The 21930-nt window shown below is 44.9% G+C and overlaps 1 protein-coding gene across 3 annotated transcripts in view; it reads right to left on the bottom strand.

Moving 5' to 3' along the window:
- The window catches only part of rapgef1b (Rap guanine nucleotide exchange factor (GEF) 1b), a 93479-nt gene that overhangs the window by 28052 nt on the left and 43497 nt on the right, over window positions 1–21930 (bottom strand). For 2 of the 3 annotated variants that reach the window (XM_014141709.3, XM_045693050.2), the window contains exons 4-10: window positions 21230–21386; window positions 20790–20881; window positions 20549–20689; window positions 13352–13466; window positions 12812–12998; window positions 11887–12453; window positions 11527–11744 (exon numbers count right to left, since the gene is read on the bottom strand). In XM_014141709.3, the coding sequence (XP_013997184.2) occupies window positions 11527–11744; window positions 11887–12453; window positions 12812–12998; window positions 13352–13466; window positions 20549–20689; window positions 20790–20881; window positions 21230–21386 (1477 nt within the window). The remainder of the gene's footprint in view (window positions 1–11526; window positions 11745–11886; window positions 12454–12811; window positions 12999–13351; window positions 13467–20548; window positions 20690–20789; window positions 20882–21229; window positions 21387–21930) is intronic. The other variant, XM_045693053.2, reaches the window with a different exon arrangement.

The raw sequence follows: 21930 nt of genomic DNA, 5'->3' as shown, positions 1-21930 counted from the left end.
CCATTTCTTGAACTTGTTTTCCATCTCTATCATTTACTAAGGATATCTGCTCTAACGTGACACTTCCCACGTCGTCCATAGGCGCTCAGAGCCCGGGAAAAAACAGAATGTCGTCATTCCAGCCCCAGGCTGAAACACATTATCGCCTTTCTCAAGTGGCCGATCAAGGGACACTGGGCTTTGGGATTTTTTCCTCTGTTTGCCGAAAAGGAGATTCCCTGTCGGAATATTATCGCTTTTCTACGAGAAAAATGTCGTAAAAATTGATTTTAAACAGCGGTTGACATGCTTCGAAGTACGGTAATGGAATATTTAGAATTTTATTGTCACGAATTGCGCCATGCGCGCGACACTTCTTTACTATTTCGGATAGTGTCTGGAACGCACGAACAAAACGCCGCTATTCGGATATAACGATGGATTATTTTGGACCAAACCAACATTTGTTATTGAAGTAGCAGTCCTGGGTGTGCATTCTGACGAAGACAACAAAAGGTAATCAAACTTTTATAATAGTAAATATGATTATGGTGAGTGCTAAACTTGCCGGGTGTCTAAATAGCGAGCCCGTGATGCCTGGGCTATGTACTTAGAATATTGCAAAATGTGCTTTCACCAAAAAGCTATTTTAAAATCGGACATATCGAGTGCATAGAGGAGGTCTGTATCTATAATTCTTAAAATAATTGTTATGCTTTTTGTGAACGTTTATCGTGAGTAATTTAGTAAAATGTTAGCGAATTCCCCGGAAGTTTGCGGGGGGTATGCTAGTTCTGAACGTCACATGCTAATGTAAAAAGCTGGTTTTTGATATAAATATGAACTTGATTGAACAAAACATGCATGTATTGTATAACATAATGTCCTAGGGTTGTCATCTGATGAAGATCATCAAAGGTGAGTGCTGCATTTAGCTGTCTTCTGGGTTTTGGTGACATTATATGCTGGCTTGAAAAATGGGTGTCTGATTATTTCTGGCTTGGTACTCTGCTGACATAATCTAATGTTTTGCTTTCGTTGTAAAGCCTTTTTGAAATCGGACAGTGTGGTTAGATTAACGAGAGTCTTGTCTTTAAATGGCTGTAAAATAGTCATATGTTTGAGAAATTGAAGTAATAGGATTTTTAAGGTTTTGAAAATCGCGCCACAGGCTGGCAGTGGCTGTTACGTAGGTGGGACGCAAGCGTCCCACCTAGCCCATAGAGGTTAAGTCTGCCGATAAGAATACGGTGATTGACAGAGTCGAAAGCCTTGGCCAGGTCGATGAAGACGGCTGCACAGTACTGTCTTTTATCGATGGCAGTTATGATATAATTTAGGACCTTGAGCGTGGCTGAGGTGCACCTGTGACCAGCTCGGAAACCAGATTGCATAGCGGAGAAGGTACGGTGGGATTTGAGATGGTCGGTGATCTGTTTGTTCACTTGGCTTTCGAAGACTTTAGAAAGGCAGGGCAGGATGGATATAGGTCTGTAAAAGTTTGGGTCAAGAGTGTCTCCCCCTTTGAAGAGGCAGATCACCGCCTCCAATCTTTAGCAATCTCAGACGATACAAAAGAGAAGTTGAATAGACTAGTAATAGGGGATGCGACAATGGCGGCGGATTATTTTAGGAAGAGAGGGTCCAGATTGTCTAGCCCAGCTGATTTGTAGATATCCAGATATTGCAGCTCTTTCAGAACATCATCTGTCTGGATTTGGGTGAAGGAGAAGCGGGGAGGGGGGGGGCCTTGGGCCAGTTGCTGCGGGGGGTGCAGAGCTGTTGGCCGGGGTTGGGGTAGCCAGGTGGAAAGCATGACCAGTCGTAAAGAAATGCTTATTGAAATTCTCTATTATCATGGATTTATCAGGGGTGACAGTGTTTTCTAGTCTCAGTGCAGTGGGCAGCTGGGAGGAGGTGCTCTTATTCTCCATGGACTTTACAGTGTCCCAAATCATTTTGGAAGTAGTGCTGCAGGATGCACATTTCTGTTTGAAAAAGCTAGACTTTGCTTTCCTAACTGCCTGTGTATATTGGTTCCTGACAACCCTGAAAAGTTGCTTATTGCGGGGACTATTCGATGCTTTTGCAGTCCGCCACAGGGTGTTTTTGTGCTGGTAAAGGGCAGTCAAGTCAGGAGTGAAGCAAGGCCCATATCTGTTCTTAGTTCTACATTTTTGAAAGGGGCATGCTTATTTAAGATGGTGAGGAAAGCACTTTTAAAGAATAACCAGGGATCCTTTACTGACGCGATGAGGTCAATATCCTTCCAGGATACCCGGGCCAGGTTGATTAGAATGGCCTGCTCGCAGAAGTGTTTTAGAGAGCGCTTGACAGTGATGAGGGGTGGTCGTTTGACAGCGGCCCCATAACGGACGCAGGCAATGAGGCAGTGATCGATGAGATCCTGGTTAAAAACAGCAGAGGTGTATTTAGAGGGCAGGTTGGTCAGGATGATATGAGGGTGCCCATGTCTACGGATTTGGGGTTGTACCTGGTAGGTTCCTTGATAATTTGTGTGAGATTGTAGCTTAGATTGTAGGACGGCCGGGGTGTTAACCTCTATGGGCTAGGTGGGACGCAAGCGTCCCACTCGTGGTGCACTCCATCAACAGCAGGTGCATTTCAAGAGCGGCAAATTTGAATCCAAATAAATGTCAAAATTCAAATTTTTCAAACATACAACTATTTTACACCCTTTGAAAGATAAACATCTCCTTAATCTAACCACGTTTTACGATTTCAAAAAGGTTTTACGGCGAAAGCATAAATTTAGAGTATGTTAGGACAGTACATTTACAAGAGTTGTGTGTAATGTTGTGCCAATTCAAAGACAGGCGTCACCAAAACCATAAAATCAGCTAAAATGATGCACTAACCTTTTACAATCTCCAACAGATGACACTCCTAGGACATTGTGTTAGACAATGCATGCATTTTTAGTTCTATCAAGTTCATATTTATATCCAAAAACAGCGTTTTACTGTGGCGTTGATGTTCAGGAAATCGTTTCCCTCCAATAACCGGCATTCAAGTCAGCACCACAAATTAAATAATTAAAATTAGAAAACATTGGTAAAATATTATATTGTCATTTAAAGAATTATAGATTTACATCTCTTGAACGCAATCAACTTGCCAGATTTAAAAATAACCTTACTGGGAAATCACACTTTGCAATAATCTGAGCACTGCGCCCAGAAAAATACGCGTTGCGATACAGACTAGCCGCCATGTTGGGGAGATCTAAAATCGAAAATACTATGTAAATAATCCATTACCTTTGATTCTCTTCATCAGATGTCACTTCCAGGTATCACAGGTCCATAACGAATGTAGTTTTGTTCAAAAAAGCTCAACATTTATGTCCAAAAATCTCCGTCTTGTTAGCACATGATCTAAGCCCGCCGGACTTCACTTCATGAACGAGGGGAAAAAATATATTTACGTTCGTTCAAACATGTCAAACGTTGTATAGCATAAATCATTAGGGCCTTTTTTAACCAGAACATGAATAATATTCAAGGTGGACGAATGCATTCTCTTTTATAACGTATTGGAACGAGGGTACCCAACATGAACTCGCGCGCCATGTGTCTAATGGGACATCATCGTTCCATGGCTCTTGTTCGGTCAGATCTCCCTCCAGAAGACTCAAAACACGTTGTAAAGGCTGGTGACATCTAGTGGAAGCAATAGGAAGTGCCAAAATATTCCTCAGCCCCTGTGTTTTTCAATGGCATAGGTTTAAAGGTAATACAACACATCAGATATCCACTTCCTGTCAGAATCTGTCTCAGGGTTTTGCCTGCCAAATGAGTTCTGTTATACTCACAGACACCATTCAAACAGTTTTAGAAACTTTAGGGTGTTTTCTATCCATATATAATAAGTATATGCATATTCTAGTTACTGGGTAGGATTAGTAACCAGATTAAATCGGGTACATTTTTTTATCCAGCCGTGCAAATACAGCCCCCTTGCCCTAACAGGTTAAGCATATCCCAATTTAGGTCACCTAGCAGTACGAACTCTGACGATAGATGGGGGGCAATCAATTCACATATGGTGTCCAGGGCACAGCTGGGAGCTGAGGGGGGGTCTATAACAAGTGGCAACAGTGAGGGACTTATTTCTGGAGAGATGGATCTTTAAAAGTAGAAGGTCGAACTGTTTGGGCATAGACCAGGATAGTATGACAGAACTCTGCAGGCTCTCTCTACAGTAGATTGCAATTCCGCCCCCTTTAGCAGTTCTGTCTTGATGGAAAATGTTGTAATTGGGGATGGAATTTTTGGTGGCCTTCCTAAGCCAGGATTCAGACACGGCTAGGACATCAAGGTTGATGGAGTGTGCTAAAGCAGTGAATAAAGCAAACTTAGGAAGGCGGCTTCTGATGTTAACATGCATGAACCCATCGCTTTTATGTCTGCAGAAGTCAACAAATGAGAGCGCCTGGGGACACACAGGGCCTGGGTTAACCTCTACATCACCAGAGGAACAGAAGAGGAGTAGGATGAAGGCTATGAAAACTGGTCGCCCAGTGCTTTGGGAACAGAGAATAAAAGGAGCCGATTTCTGGGCGTGGTAGAATAGATTCAGGGCATAGTGTACAGACAAGGGTATGGTAGGGTGCGAGTACAGTGGGGGGTAAACCTAGGCATTGAGTGACGATGAGAGAGGTTTCATCTCTGGAGGTGCCTGTTAAGCTAGGTGCGGTCTCCGCATGTGTGGGGGGTGGGACAAGGGGGTTATCTGAGGCATGTTGAGCAGAACTAGGGGCGCCGCAGTAAAATAAAACAATGAGAGCTGCCTGAAAAACAGTATGCAAGGCATATTGACATTAGAGAAAGGCATAAAGCAATCACAGGTGTTCATTGGGAGAGCTATGACAACAACGGGTGAGACAACAACGGGTAAACAGCTAGGACAACCACAACAGGTAAATGGCGATGAATGGGCAGAGAGGTTCAGTTAGCTACACACAGGCCCTGAGTTCAAGGCTGGGGCCGGGCCGACAGATAAACAAAATGAAGTACCGTGTTAATGAACAGTCCAGCAGGCATCAGCTGTGTAGCCGAGTGATCATATGGTCCAATGAGGAGCAAAGATGAGACAGGGAGCCGTTCGGTAGTCGATTACTACGTAAGGCGAGCAGGAGACACGGCATTCAGGAAGCTAGCAGGCTGGGGCTAGCAGATGGATCAACACCAACATCCACGACGCGGAGGCCAGTTGAGCGCACATCGGCCGAATTACGTCAGCAGACCAGTCGTGATGGATCGGCGGGGCTCCGTGTTGACAAAGGGTCCAGGCCAATTGGCAAGAGAGGTATTGTAGTTGGTTTACTTCGTTTGCTAGCTGGGAAATGGGCCAAGCTTGAGGCTAGCTGGTGCATGCTTCTGGACAAGGGTGTTAGCCACAGTAGCAACTAGCTAGCTGCGAAGATCTGGTGTGATGGTCCAGAGCTTGCGGCAGGAATCCGGTGATGTAGTGGGGGGAAAAAAGCAGTCCGATATGCTCAGGGCTGATATCATGCTGTGCAGACTGGCAGGTACTATCCAGGCTAAAGCGGCTGGAGTTTGAGCTAAAAGATAAAAACCACTAACAGTAGCTAACAATGACTGAAAAGCTAGTAGCTAATTAGCTGGCTAGCTTCTTTTGGAGGGTGAGGCGAGTTGCAGGAAGGTATATTTAATTTGAAAATGGAAAAAAAGAGATTGAGATAATGAAATGTACACAAAAAGACAAACGAAAAAGACAATATTTACATGGGATGAAAACAAGCACATCTTACTGCTCCGCCATCTTGGTTTTATCGCTGCACCATCGAGAGCATCCTGACTGGTTGCATCACTGCCAAAACTTTTTGAGGAGCTGAGGACCCATGCCAAATATTTAAAGTCTCCTGAGGGGGAATAGGTTTTGTCGTGCCCTCTTCATGACTGTCTTGGTGTGCTTGGACCATATTAGTTTGTTAGTGATGTGGACGCCAAGGAACTTGAAACTCTCAACCTGCTCCACTACAGCCCCGTCAATGAGAATGGGGGCGTGCTCGGTCCTCTTTTTCCTGTAGTCCACAATCATCTCCTTTGTCTTGATCACGTTGAGGGAGAGGTTGTTGTCCTGGCACCACACGGCCAGGTCTCTGACCTCCTCCCTATAGGCTGTCTCGTTGTTGTCGGTGATCAGGCCTACCACTGTTGTGTCATCTGCAAACTTAAATGATGGCGTTGGAGTCGTGCCTGGCTGTGCAGTCATGAGTGAACAGGGAGTACAGGAGGGGGCTGAGCATGCCCCCCTGAGGGGCCCCTGTGTTGAGGATCAGCATGGCGGATGTGTTGTTATCTACCCTTACCACCTGGGGGCGGCCCGTCAGGAAGTCCAGGATCCAGTTGCAGTGGGAGGTGTTTAGTCCCAGGGTCCTTAGCTTATTGGTGAGCTTTGAGGGCACTATGGTGTTGAACGCTGAGCTGTAGTCAATGAATAGCATTCTCCCATAGGTGTTCCTTTTGTCCAGGTGGGAAAGGGCAGTGTGGAATGCAATAGAGATAGCATCATCTGTAGATCTGTTAGGGCGGTATGCAAATTGGAGTGGGTCTATCGTTTCTGGGATAATGTTGTTGATGTGAGCCATGACCAGCCTTTCAAAGCACTGCATGGCTACAGACGTGAGTGCTATGGGTCGGTAGTCATTTAGGCAGGTTACCTTAGTGTTCTCGGGCACAGGGACTATGGTGGTCTGCTTAAAACATGTTGGTATTACAGACTCAGACAGGGAGAGGTTGAAAATGTCAGTGAAGACACTTGCCAGTTGTTCAGCGCATGCACACAGTACACGTCCTGGTAATCCGTCTGGCCCTGCGGCCTTGTGAATGTTGACCTGTCTAAAGGTCTTACTCACATCAGCTGCGGAGAGCGCGATCACACAGTCTTCCGGAACAGAACATGCTCTCATGCATTTTTCAGTGTTACTTGCCTCGAAGCGAGCATAGAAGTAGTTTAGCTCGTCTGATAGGCTCATGTCACTGGGCAGCTCTCATCTGTGCTTCCCTTTGTAGCCTGTAATGGTTTGCAAGCCCTGCCACATCCGACAAGCGTCAGAACCGGTGTAGCACGATTCGATCTTAGTCCTGTATTTGCCTGTTTGATGGTTCATCGGAGGGCATAGCGGGATTTCTTATAAGCTTCTGGGTTAGAGTCCCGCTCCTTGAAAGTGGCAGCTCTAGCCTTTAGCTCAGTGCGGATGTTGCCTGTAAACCTTGGCTTCTGGTTGGGGTATCTACGTATGGTCACTGTGAGGACGACGTCATCAATGCACGTATTGTTGAAGCAAATGACTGATGTGGCGTACTCCTCAATGCCATTGGAGGAATCCCGGAACATATTCCAGTATGTGCTAGCAAAACAGTCCTGTAGCTTAGCATCTGCTTCATCTGACCACTTTTTTATTGATCAAGTCACTGGTGCTCCCTGCTTTAATTTTTGCTTGTAAAGCAGAAATCAGGAGGATAGAATTATGGTCAGATATGCCAAATGGGCGAGGGAGAGCTTTGTATGCGTCTCTGTGTGGAGTAAAGATGGTCCAGAGTTTTTTCCCCCCCGGTTTGCACATTTAACATGCTGATAGAAATTTGGTAAGACTGATTTAAGTTTCCCTGCATTAAAGTCCCCGGTCACTAGGAGCGCCGCCTCTGGATGAGCGGTTTCCTATTTGCTTATGGCAGAATACAGCTCATTTAGTACGGTCTTAGTGCCAGCATCAGTCTGTGGGGGTACGAAAAATACAGATAAACTCTCTAGGTAGATAGAGTATCTCATGATAAGCTGTAGACCACACTATCTCAGGCAAGCAAAACCTCAAAACTTCCTTAGATATCATGCACTATCTGTTATTTACAAAAATACATAGTCCTCCGCCCCTTGTCTTACTAGACTCTGCTGTTCTATCCTGCCAATACAGCGTATTACCAGCCAGCTGTATGTTGATAATGTCGTCGTTCAGTCACAACTCCGTGAAGCATAAGATATTACAGTTTTGAATGTCAAGTTGGTAGTTTAATCTTCCACGTAGGTCATCGATTTTATTTTCCAAAGATTGTACGTTTGCTAGAAGAATGGAAGGCAGTAGGGGTTTATTCGATCGCCTACGAATTCTCAGAAGGTAGCCCGCCCTCCAGTCCCTTTTTCTCCGCCTTTTCTTGACGCTAATGATGGGGATCTGGGCCTGTTCCCGGGAAAGCAGTATGTCATTCATGTCGGCCTCCTCAGATTTGTTAAAGAAAAAAAATGATTCTGCCAGTTTGTGGTGAGTAATGCAGTTCTGATGTGCAGACTATATTTTCGGTCATAAGCGACAGTAGCAGCAACATTATGTACAAAATAAGTAAAAAAAAAACAATTGTTGCAACAAAAAAAAAAATAGGAACACGTAAAACATCAGACTTCTTCTCTGGCGCAATCTTAATTAAGCAATCAGCATCCCATCAAATTAAAGTGTGTGTGTGTGTGTGTGTCAGTCACCAGAGCTCAATACAATTAAACACTTATGGGAGATTATGGATCGGCACCTGAGACAGTGTTTTACACCACCATCAACAAAACACCAAATGATGGAATTTCTGGTGGAAGAATGGTATAGATTCCAGACACTTGCAGAATCTATGCCAAGGTGCATTGAAGCTGTTGTGGTGGCTCGTGGTGACCCAATGCCTTATTAAGACACTTTATGTTGGTGTTTCCATTATTTTGGCAGTTACCTGTTCATCATGAGCACACCTTTATCATAATCAATGTTGGAACCATGCCCAGAGACGAACAACAAAATGCATCAAAACAGGCGAAACATAACAGCGCGGATGTTGCCTCAGGAGAAACACAACCACATCATTCAGGGCTATCAACAGTCAGATCCAGACAACACAGCCCTGGAGGCCTGCCAATTTGGGCCGTCAGGGCCAATCAGGTAGACTCACCATAGGCGTGGTCAGCGAGGCATGTCCACTCAGGTAGGAGGAGCTAGAAACCGATAGGCTGAGGCCTAGGCCAGAGCCCGCCTCCTCCGCCGCCACCACCAATGACGGCTGGAGGTGGCACGACAGAGAGGAGGATGAGGAGGAAGAGGGGGAGGAAGAGTGGGAGGCCTGAGGAGGAGAGGAAGGAGAAAATGGAAGAAAAAAGGAATGGGGAAAGATAGATAAGAAAGAGACAGAAGCAGTGAGAATAGGGAGCAAAAAGGAATAGGGGAAGAAAAAATACATGAAAGAGATTAAGAAGAGACAAAGAAAGAAAAGTAGTAAAGTTTATTACCCTAGATATAGAACAGATGGAGCAGCCGTTTTAGAACCAGAGCCAGAAAAGAGAGTTAAGCAGAGGACAGCACCAGTAATGATGGTGACTGTCAGACATGCAGAAATCTACCACAGAAGAAGGGAATCAATGGAGAAGACTCTGAACATGAATCCAGTGTAATTAGTTCAGCCACACGGTCAGCAAAAGTCAAAGGGCATTGCTAGGGTCATCATTAGGGGTCAGAAGCATAGAAGTCACCAAATAGTCCAGACAGCTGCATTCGCTCAGTGTTCAGATCTGACTGCGGCACGCTAAACCTACCAAGCTCTCATGGTCTGATTACGGTCCAAACTCTACAGCTTCAAAGAAACCAGGTCAACTACAAGGCCCAAAACACACTTGGAATATGATTCACCTTCCCCATCAGTCTTCTTATCTGACTGGCACTGGCAGACTGTCAAAATGGCATTTTTTTCACAAAGCCGTGTAAATCCTGTAACATGGTGGCTTATTGGACAAGAGGAATAGGATGAGGAGGTAAACAGGCTTATCCCACCCGGGCCTCGACCTCATTAAGTCCACTACACCACCAGATTACCAGGAGAGAGAGAGGGAGGAGGGTGAGGAGATGGAGAGAAATACAGTTGGAGGAAAATAATACTTTACAACAGAAATCATCAAAACAAAGGTCTGGAAAGTGTTAAACTAGAGAGTTGTTAGTGGACGGCAGAAGACCGCAGATGGTCTCTCTCAGTGGCGTCCTACTGTATGAAGTGACGTCAGCTTACTGTTAGGGCTGGGAATTGCCTCACAATACTTAGGTGCCAATAGGATATGTATTGCAATTCTCACAATTCTATATGTATAGCGATTCTATACTGTGATTTTATTGCGGTTCGATGTTCCAAACATATTGCTAAACCCATGTCTCCTGCAGAGGGACAAGAGAGTCATGAGAAAACAAGTTTTGATCAGTCATGGAAATAAAAGTGCTGAAACCAAATTGGCTCCCTATTTAAAAAGATGGAGAACAAGCTATGAAGGAAAAATACAACCAACTGACTCATTGTAATGGCTGGAATGGAACGGTATCAAACACATCAAACATATGGAAACCACATGTTTGACTCTGTTCCATTTATACGATTACAGATATTACAATGAACCCTTCCTCCTATAGCTCCTCCCACCAGCCTCTGCTAGCCTCTACCCAGGTCTAGTCTGACAAATCAAATGACACAAGTGTCTAACTGGTGACACCATAAAGGTTTTATCTCTACAGGTTAATGCATAGTCTAACCTCACCACTTGACACCTCAATCCCCAGTTATGTTGAACCAATCCCCATTAACCTGAAAATCGATCTGGCTTCCCTAGCCACTCCCCCACAGCTCCCCCCTTTATAGACTGATTGACCGAGAAAAGAAGAAAAATGAGAGCGCAAGAAGAAAAAACAAGAGAACGAGAGACTAGGCAGACTGAACAAAACCAGCGAGATACCAGCGAGAGATGGAGGAATGGCTTCCTGCAAGAATGCAGCTTTGGACTTGTCCTTTCCAGCCAACCAGCCTATAACCAACCTGACGAGTACAAATAACCTCAGAGTTTTTCTTCCAGGTCGTGTTCAAAAAAGACTGAAACAGAGAGGGTCCAATAAGAAAGGTCCCTTTTCCTTTCCTGTTCCACATTTTAAAACATGTTCCATCACATGCCCTAATCTACATTGACACGTGTTCTGGTTGCAAATGACCTATAGACAGTCAACTGTCTTCTGGGGTGTCATACAGCATAAATGACCCCCGTGGAAATCCGATGCCTCAACTTTGACCCCTAGGCAATAACTAATGTTGCACGACCATGACCTCACTGTTTTGGTTTCACCACAGGGGGGTTAAACTTTCACCTTTTAGATTACCATGTTTAATTGTTGACATGGAACTAAGTTAGAAGTGTTAAATCATCAACCTTAAACCCCTACGAGTAAAACATTTAACCGTTCAGAACTCAACCATGACCACATGGATGTCCACCTGGAGAGGAGACCTCACACAAAGAACCGTGGGCCCCGATTCTTCCCACTTTTCCCATAGTGTGCACTGGCAGGCTCCACCTTCATAACCAATGCATCATCTCTAGTGTCCTTCTGAAACAAGACCTCTACAGAGGATTGACAAATTCTGAGGTGGCGTAGCCAATAAGGGCTCCCAAAATGGTTGAGTGGGGGGTGAAGACTTGATGGTGAATACACACACTCACCAGCTGCCTCTGCTTGGGGGGCAGGGCGGGGGGCGGGAAGAGGGGTATGGGAAGGGGCTCGTGGACCGAGTCGGTGCTACTGAAGGAGTCGTTGAGGCCGTAGACGTCCTGGAAGCGTTTGTTCCTCTGCTCATAGATGCTCTCATTCTGTGGGGTCTGGTAGAACACTGAGGGCTGGGGCTCTGAGTAGTCCTCCACAAACTGCATGTACGCCAGGACTGGAGGGAGATTACATAGGAGATTAAAAGTGATTAAAGTGAAACATTAAACACGCACACTACCAGCCTCAATTTTCTTTCCCTCTCTCTTCCAGTCCTATCCCTTCCTTTCTCCAGCACACCCCCCCTCTCTGCCACTCACCGTGCTTGTTCCTCTTCTCAGGCAGTGGAGGTGGACTAGAGGGCAGGTCGGCGTTCTCGCTAGCCAGGTACTGGGCCACGAACACCCCCCCGTTGCTCTGGGGCATGGGCGAGTTGGGCGTGAAGAGGGGGAAGGGGGGCGTGGGGTGCAGCAGCTCCTCCTCCGACAGGTTATTGTATTGGGAAGGGGACCTCTCGTTGAGGGGGCCCCCCGAGGAGCCACACCCGTCCTGATAGGGCGAAACCTGGGAGCTGCGCCGCTTCTTCTGGGGTAATGCTGGAGGAGCACTGATGCGGGATGGTTGTAAGGGGATGATGTGGGAACCGGGCTGAGGGGTCCAGTACTCAGACTGGGGTGGGTGGGGTTGTTGGTGGTGGGGGGCGGGTGGTGACCTGAACCGGGGGTGAGGAGGGACGGGGGAGGAGCACTCACTGTGGGACTCGGGGAGGGGGGACAGGGACATGACCCCTGAGGGGGTGGCGGTGGAGGGCAGGTGGGTGTCCCCCATGAAGACAGCGAGGTCCTGGTGGAGAAAGTCATAGTCGGGGTCGTAACTCTCTGTGTTGTCTGGAGAAAAAAATATATATGTTTTTATTGTCACATACACCAGATAGGTACAGTGAAATGTGTTGTAAAAGAGAGAGACAAGAGGTTAGAGAGGGGGACATTTGTAGAGAAAATAAGTGTTTGTGGTTAGGTGAGGCTGTTGACATGTAAAGTGGGTGTTTGTTCAGTCTATGTATTTCTGTCCATCTTTACTAAAACAATTGTGTGCATTGTATTGTGTGTATTTTCATTGTGTGCGAGAAAGTACGCACATGTTCAAAAATGTTGTTTTTTTTCTATTTCGGTACAGACAGTGTATAAAGATCAACCGTGACTATGATGACTGTCTAATTGTATGTATATGTGTTTGTGCCCCTACCCAGTGTCTCACAGCTAGTATTTCTGGAGCACTGTCCACTGTCCTGTTCCATGGAGCAGAGCTGCTCTTCAGACCTGCTGAGCTTCCCCATGCTGCTGTAGGGCGAGAGGCGCGGAGAGTCGCACCCGTACGACTGGCTGCCCCCTGAGAAACGCCTCTGGAGGAACTCCTGCTCATAGTCCTGCTGCTGCACACACAGACAGACAGAGACACAGACAGACAGAGACAGGCAGGCACATATACACAGACAGATAATTAAAGGAGAAACCAGTTAAGTTGGCTACACAGTCAGTTTCATCAAACAATAGAAAAGTTTGTGGATATATGATGCGGTAATGGCCGGCCTAATCAAGTCTGATTTAGTCAGTCACTAGTTATGTATCCATCACTGTATCACGTTATTTCACTATAGTCTGGTAATCCACCCTGATCATACTCTGATGCAGATGCTCTATCGTAGACCAGTGTACAAGACCACAGTATTACTATCGAGTAAGTGGGTGTTATTCAACCATAACCCTTGGTGTGGGTTGGTGGTACCTGTCTGTGGACGCTGCAGGGCAGGCTGGAGCCGCGGTTCATGGGGGCCACCACTGCCACCCGGGTGGGCGACGAGGCCGACTGACGCTTCTTTGGGGGCAAAGCTGGAGGAAGACTGGAGAGAGAGAAGTAGGATGTAGGACTATCAGTGAGAATGGAGGTTTTTAGGCTTCTGATACCCAACCAGGCTGACAAAAAAAACACACAGTTTACTGCTCCTTGAGCAAGATTGTGGGATATGACACTGAGGGGTTGTTATGGTAATATCAGCATTTCCTGCTTAATGCCTCTTTTTCGATCACCTCTGGAGTAGCCCAAACAGAAGTTGGGCTTTCCAGGTTATCACACTGCAATCATCACAAGTCAATGGCAGATTTAAAGGCACATAAAATCAGCAGGTCAAGGATACATGTGGGACCATGACTGGGAAAGTGATGACAGTTATGATATGTACACACCAAACAGATACATACATGAATGTTTATATGACATCATTGGTACACACTCATGCACCAAGCTTTCTCCTGATTGGATGAGGGCTTCATTGTACGGCGTGATGCAATGACGCATAATTAGGAACTCAAGCATGCAAGACAAGACATTCCACCAATCAGGCACTCCACCTATCAAGACTCTTCCGGGACGGGATTGGACAGTTATTAAGGAAGCAGGATGTCACAATGCAGGGGGATGACCCTACTGGCTAACATACATGTCAGTCTTCGTGGATCTCCTTTGGCCAGCGAAAGTGGGGTCAGTAGCCAAGTGTGCTCTGTTCCCAGACAACATGGAGAGAGGGATGGAAAGTATGAAATGAGAGTTGAGAGACAGAGTGAATGAGAGTGAATGAGAGAGGGGAAGAAAACGTAAAGAGAGACAGACAGCAGTGCACCTCAAAAGCCTAGTAGTAGTATTTAAGGTTTTGACCTAATCTTCCGGCTAAGTCCAAGGCCTATGCATTTTTCATAGCTCCATTTCCTTAAGCCCACAGAAAATGAATGCCCGTCTACCACCTTCTGTTTCACCACCTCTTATGACAATCCCTTTTCCACTGGAGGAGAAGATCATCTAGGCCAGTGGTTCCCAAACTTTTTATAGTCCCGTACCCCTTCGAACGTTCAACCTCCAGCTGTGTACTCCCTCTAGCACCAGGGTCAGGGCACTCTCAAATGTTGTTTTTTGACATCATTGTAAGCCTGCCACACACACACACTATACGATACATTTATTAAACATAAAAATGAGTGCGAGTTCGTCGTCACAACCCGGCTCATGGGAAGTGACGAAGAGCTCTTATAGGACCAGGGCACAAATAATATTTAATAATTTAGCTCTTTATTTAGCCATCTTACATATAAAACCTTATTTGTTCATCAACAATTGTGAATAACTCACCACAGGTTAATGAGTAGGGTGTGCTTGAACGGATGTACATAGCTCTGCAATGTTTGGTTGTATTGGAGAGAGTCTCAGTCTTAAATAATTTTCCACACAGTCTGTGCCTGTATTTAGTGTTCATGCTAGTGAGGGCCGAGAATCCACTCTCACATAGGTACGTGGTTGCAAAGGGCATCAGTGTCTTAACAGCGCGATTTGCCAAGGCAAGAAACTATAAGCGCAGCCCTATCCAGAAATCTGGCAGTGGCTTCTAATTAAATAAAAATTTCACAGAAACGCTTGTTGCAATTTCGATGAGGCTCTCGTTCAGATATCGGTAAATGGACTGGAGACAGGGCATGAAAGGGATAACGAACCCAGTTGTTTGTGTCGTCCGTTTCAGGAAAGTACAAGTGTAATTGCGCACCCAGCTCACTCAGGTGCTTCGCTATATCACAATTAACATTGTCCGTAAGCTTTAGTTCATTTGCACACAAAACAATCATACAATGATGGAAAGACCTGTGTGTTGTCCTTGTTAATGCAGACAGAAAAGAGCTCCAACTTCTTAATCATAGCCTGACTTTTGTCCAGCACATTGAATATACAGTGGGGGGAAAAGTATTTGATCCCCTGCTGATTTTGTACGTTTGCCCACTGACAAAGAAAGGATCAGTCTATAATTTTAATGGTAGGTTTATTTGAACAGTGAGAGACAGAATAACAACAAAAATATCCAGAAAAATGCATGTCAGAAATGTTATAAATTGATTAGCATTTTAATGAGGGAAATAAGTATTTGACCCCCTCTCAATCAGAAAGATTTCTGGCTCCCAGGTGTCTTTTAAACAGGTAACGAGCTGAGATTAGGAGCACAATCTTAAAGGGAGTGCTCCTAACCGCACCTTGTTACCTGTAAAAAAGACACCTGTCCACAGAAGCAATCAATTAATCAGATTCCAAACTCTCCACCATGGCCAAGACCAAAGAGCTCTCCAAGGATGTCAGGGACAAGATTGTAGACCTACACAAGGCTGGAATGGGCTACAAGACCATCGCCAAGCAGCTTGGTGAAAAGGTGACAACATTTGGTGCGATTATTCGCAAATTGAAGAAACACAAAAGAACTGTCAATATCCCTCGGCCTGGGGCTCCATGCAAGATCTCACCTCGTGGAGTTGCAATGATCATGAGAACGGTGAGGAATCAGCCCAGAACTGCACGGGAGGATCTTGTCAATGATCTCAAGGCAGCTGGGACCATAGTCACCAAGAAAACAATTGGTAACACACTACGCTGTGAAGGACTGAAATCCTGCAGCGCCCGCAAGGTCCCCCTGCTCAAGAATACATATACATGCCCGTCTGAAGTTTGCCAATGAACATCTGAATGATTCAGAGGACAACTGGTTAGTGTGTTGTGGTCAGATGAGACCAAAATGGATCTCTTTGGCATCAACTCAACTCGCCGTGTTTAGAGGAGGAGGAATGCTGCCTATGACCCCAAGAACACAATCTCCACCGTCAAACATGGAGGTGGAAACATTATGCTTTGGGGGTGTTTTTCTGCTAAGGGGACAGGACAACTTCACCGCATCAAAGGGACGATGGACGGGGCCATGTCCCGTCAAATCTTGGGTGAGAACCTCCTTCCCTCAGCCAGGGCATTTAAAATGGGTCGTGGATGGGTATTCCAGCATGACAATGACCCAAAACACACGGCCAAGGCAACAAAGGAGTGGCTCAAGAAGAAGCACATTAAGGTCCTGGAGTGGCCTAGCCAGTCTCCAGACCTTAATCCCATAGAAAATCTGTGGAGGGAGATGAAGGTTCGAGTTGCCAAACATCAGCCTCAAAACCTTAATGACTTGGAGAAGATCTGCAAAGAGGAGTGGGACAAAATCCCTCCTGAGATGTGTGCAAACCTGGTGGCCAACTACAAGAAACGTCTGACCTCTGTGATTGCCGACAAGGATTTTGCCACCAAGTACTAAGTCATGTTTTGCAGAGGGGTCAAATACTTATTTCCCTCATTAAAATACAAATCATTTTATAACATTTTTGCCATGCGTTTTTCTGGATTTTTTTGTTGTTATTCTGTCTCTCACTGTTCATATAAACCTACTATTAAAATTATAGATTGATCATTTCTTTGTCAGTGGGCAAACGTACAAAATCAGCAGGGGATCAAATACTTTTTTCCCCCACTGTAGTTGCGGAGAGTCCCTGTAATCCTAGATTCAGATCATTCAGGCGAGAAAAAACATCACCCAGATAGGCCAGTCGTGTGAGAAACTCGTCATCATGCAAGCGGTCAGACAAGTGAAAATGATGGTCAATAAAGAAAACTTTAAGCTCGTCTCTCAATTCAAAGAAACGTGTCAATACTTTGCCCCTTGACAACCAGCGCACTTCTGTATGTTATAAAAGCGTTACATGGTCGCTGCCCATATCATTGCGTAATGCAGAAAATACACAAGAGTCAGGGGCCTTGCTTTAACAAAGTTAACCATTTTCACTGTAGTGTCCAAAACATCTTTCAAGCTGTAAGGCATTCCCATGGCAGCAAGAGCCTCTCGGTGGATGCTGCAGTGTACCCAAGTGGCGTCGGGAGCAACTGCTTGCACGCGCGTTACCACTCCATGATGTCTCCCTGTCATGGCTTTTCCACCATCAGTACAGATACCAACACATCTTGACCACCAAAGTCCATTTGATGTCACAAAGCTGTCCAGTAATTTAAAAATATCGTCTCCAGTAGTTTTCAGAAGAGGTTGTCTTCCTTAATTGACCCCCCCATAAACGTAACCGACATATACCAGGAGCTGTGCCAGGCCCGCCACGTCTGTTGACTCATTCAGCTGTAATGCATATAATTCACTGGCTTGTATGCGAAGCAGTAATTGTTTCAAAACAAAAGCATTGTCTGTATAGTTTTTTGGGGCCTTTTCCCCAAACATTGTCCCAGCCATATCCGCGGCAGCAGGAAGAACTAAGTCCTCCACAATAGTATGGGACTTGCCTGTCCTAGCCACTCGGTAGCTCACCACTTCTAGACCCTTCTTATTAATGGTATCTGTTGCTTTTATACATGTCTTACTACTCGAAAGTCGTCTTTATTCTCGCTTAAAAAACTCCTGTGGCTTATTTTTCAAATAGTCATGTTTAGTTTCTAAATGTCTGCGCAAGAGTGAAGGTTTCCTGCGAGAGAGTAACAGTTAATGTGATTGGATGGTAATTGTTTGACTAGGCTACCTGTATTTGACATTGTGTTGTTATTTCGCTGAACACTAGATGGTTTAATTTTATTTTGGCAGTGAAACGAGGCTACTCAGGTGAGAAAAAAAACTCACCAAAATGTATAGCCCAGTTGGAAAATAAATGTACTGTTTGAAAATGTGAATCACATTTTTATTTGGCGTACCCCCAATGGCATTGCGCGTACCCCAGTTTGGGAATACCTGCTCTAGGCATACAGTGCCTTCAGAAAGTATTCACACCCCTTGACCTTTTCCACATTTTGATGTTACGAATTGCAATTAAAATGCATTTAATTGTCTTTATTTAATTTTTTATCTACACACAAATTTATTTATTTTTGATGAATGGAAGAAATTTGATCATTTGATCATTGCTAGACAGCCAATTTCAAGTCTTGCCATAGATTTTCAAGCTGATTTAGGTCAAAACCTTAACTAGGCCACTGAGGAACATTCAATGTTGTCTAGGTAAGCAACTCCAGTGTATATTTGGCTTTGAGTTTCAGGTTATTGTCCTGCTGAAAGGTGAACTTGTCTCCCAGTGTATGTTGGAAAGCAGACTGAACCAGGTTTTCCTCTAGGATTTTGCCCTTGATGATGATGAACATATCCATAACACGATGCAGCCACCTCCATGCTTGAAAATATGAAGAGTGGTAGTCAGTGATGTGCTTGCCCCAAACATAATGCTTTGATTCAAGACAAAGTTAATTTCTTTGCCACACTTTTTGCAGTATTACTTCAGTGCCTTATTGCAAACAGGATGCATGTTTTAGAGAAAAAAAAATTCTGCACAGGCTTCCTTCTTTTTACTCTCATTTAGGTTAGTATTGTGGAGTAACTACAATGTTGTTGATCCATCCTCAGTTTTCTGCTATCACAGCCATTCAACTAACTTCCTCTCCAGCAACTGAGTTAGCAAGGATGCCTGTATCTTTGTAGTGACTGGGTGTATTGATACACTATCCAAAGTGTAATTAATAACTTCACCATGCTCAAAGGGATATTCACTGTCTGCTTTAATTATTTTTACCCATCTAACAATAGGTGCCCCTCTTTTCGAGGTATTGGAAAACCTCCCTGGTCCTTGTGGTTGAATCTGTTTGAAATTCACTGCTTGACTGAGGGACCTTACAGATAATTGTATGTGTGGGGTCCAGAGATGAGGTAGTCATTCAAAAATCATGTTAGACACTATTATTGCACACAGAGTGAGTCCATGCAACTTATTTTGTGACTTGTTAAGCAAATGTTTACTCTTGAATGTATTTAGGCTTGCCATAACAAAGGGGTTGAATAGTTAGACTTAAAACATATATTTTTTTAAATAATTTGTAATTTTTTTTTTTTTTAATCATAAAAAAAAAAAATCCACTTTGACATTGTGGGAAATTCTGTGTATGTGGATCAGCGGCACAAAATCTCAATTTAATCCATTTAAAACGTTAAATTCAGGCTGTAACAACAGAATGTGGAAAAATTCAAGGTGTGTGAATACTTTCTGAAGGCACTGTATGTTGTAGATTAATACAATTCCTCTTTAAGCTAAAAGTTTTCTACCAAATTTGTTTGAAAATGATGGATAAAGAGACTACAGCCCTGGTCAAAAGAAGTGGGAATAGGGTGCTATTTGCGAGATACCATAAAATGTTTCAGACTCAATTAGACCAAGTTCATAAATAGACCCTGACCTCATGTCAATCAAAAATGATTAATGCTGACTTGCATCAACATTTCAGTTTATCTACACTTCACCTCCTCTCTGGCAGAATTCTAAAATAAAACATTCAGAAGTTCTCATGTAACAGCACCAAAAATGATTTATGCTGACCAGCGCAAACATTTCAGTTTTATCATCTTCACTTCACTTCACTTCCTCTTTGGCAGAATTCTAAAAAGAAAAAACTTCCAGAAGTGCTCACGCAACAGCACCACAGAAGCGGTCACTTACACCATGTGGCACTGGACCGCTTCTGCTTTTTTTCTGACTGCAGACAGTCGAGACTGCAGGTTCCTTCTCATTACTGTGACAAGGGGTAACTTCTCTTTCCACTGGGAACTTACAGTAACAAACATGACCGCTTTAAGACAGTCAGAAACAGGAACTTGAAAGCGATAGAATGACAATTTCACTCATTGAAATCAGTGTGCGACAACTCATGCAGAGAGTGAAATATTATTGGTTTTTGTTTCACTAAGGTAAAGAGAGTCTGAGCGGGACAGTACTGAAAAACCACTCTCACGCTACATGGGTGCATCTCAATAGTCTCAAGTAGCTTCATCTCCTCATTTCTTCACCTTCTTCCAAGTTAAATAAATATCTCACTCAAAATATCTGGAAGAAGCCAATTCAATGAATTGCAGATGAGGACAGGGCGATGAGAAGATGAAGCCCTTTACAACTGAAAATGTTGAATACACCATATTTAAGACCCAGGGAAAAACTCTGGGCCCTAAAACTAAAAGGCCCTAAAGAGTCGGTCTGGTCTAGTGGGCCCTGGTGCATACTATTGGTATGCCACTGTCGATTATATCCAAAGATGGAGTCCAGTGTTCCTCACCTGAGCGCATCCATCTTCAGGCCAGGGAGGGGGGGTTTGGGCGGAGCTATGTCCTCCTCTGCCATGTCCGTCACAGCCTCGGTGGGCGGGGTCTTACTCAGGATCTCCCTCTCCCGTTCTGTCAGTGGCAACTCTGACCTGCTGGGAACAGAACAGGAGAGAGAGTCAGTGTGTGTGACAAGAGATAGACTGACAGGAAAAAGGCTGGTGTATGTAGGGTTGTTTGTGGGCGTTCACTCACCTCTCTGGTGTAGTGACAGGCGGTGGTGGGGGTTTGTTGGGTGTGGTGGGGGAGGGTTGCTCCTGTTTCTCTATGGTGAGTTTGACCAGCTCCTGTTAGAACCACACAGCTTCAATGTGTACAGTAAACTGTTTTCAATCAGATTAAGATGTGTTCATTACATCATTTAGACAAAAACTGAGTGGTCAGAGAGCAGACCTGGGTCAAATACATTCAGTTGCAAAGACTTTTGAAGTATTTGCACTTTCAGGACCATTCCATTTGGTGCCATTGTACCAGGCAAGCTAACCAAACCACAGCATACGTATTTGAAAGTAGGCCTATTTGACAAATGTATTTGCCCCAGCTCGGCAAGGGAGAAACAGACACTATGACCCTCTCTGAGAGCCGTGGAAAGCTGCAAGCTATCGTTTCACAGACCCACCGACTGTCCCTCTTACCTTGACCCCATCCAGGACGGCCTTGATGACTGTGGTGACCGTGACCACGTTGTCCTTGTCATCCAGGTCGATGCCGTCCAGCATGACGTGGTCGGACCAGCGGATCAGGTTGGCAAGGCTCTGGTACACCCGGTTGTGACACGACGACACAGCCGAACTGAGGAGAAAGAAGAGAGAGAAGTGACAGTAAATGACAGGAAGGAAGAGATGGACAGAAAGGGGAGGCTGGGGGGGGAATGGAAAAGCACAGATGAAGATAAAGGGGGAGGGCGTAGAACAGTAGAGTGATGGCAGTGTTACAGGGAAGAGGGGAACAGAGAATGGAAGAGGGGAACAGAGAATGGAAGAGGGGAACAGAGAATGGAAGAGGGGAACAGAGAATGGAAGAGGGGAACAGAGAATGGAAGAGGGGAACAGAGAATGGAAGAGGGGAACAGAGAATGGAAGAGGGGAACAGAGAATGGAAGAGGGGAACAGAGTGGGGGTGTAGGGAAGAGGAGCGAGGGATACAACATTTAATGTCAGGTTCTATAGATTGAGAATACGGACAACTAGCTAGACTAAAGGACTACCTCTCTTCTCCCGCACTGTGACAGCCATATGCGTTAACTCAATGTCTCCCCTGAGGACATTTTTTGAGGAAGTGTGTGTGTGTGTGTGAGACTGGAAAAAGTGTGTTTGTGGTGGTATTAAGTGGAGAA

The sequence above is a fragment of the Salmo salar genome, chromosome 01, assembly GCF_965601325.2.
Source record: "Salmo salar chromosome 01, fSalSal1, whole genome shotgun sequence".
Classification (NCBI taxonomy): Eukaryota; Metazoa; Chordata; class Actinopteri; order Salmoniformes; family Salmonidae; genus Salmo; species Salmo salar.
The sequence above is the reverse complement of the archived record's forward strand: the minus strand, read 5'-3'. Positions and strand labels throughout refer to the sequence as shown.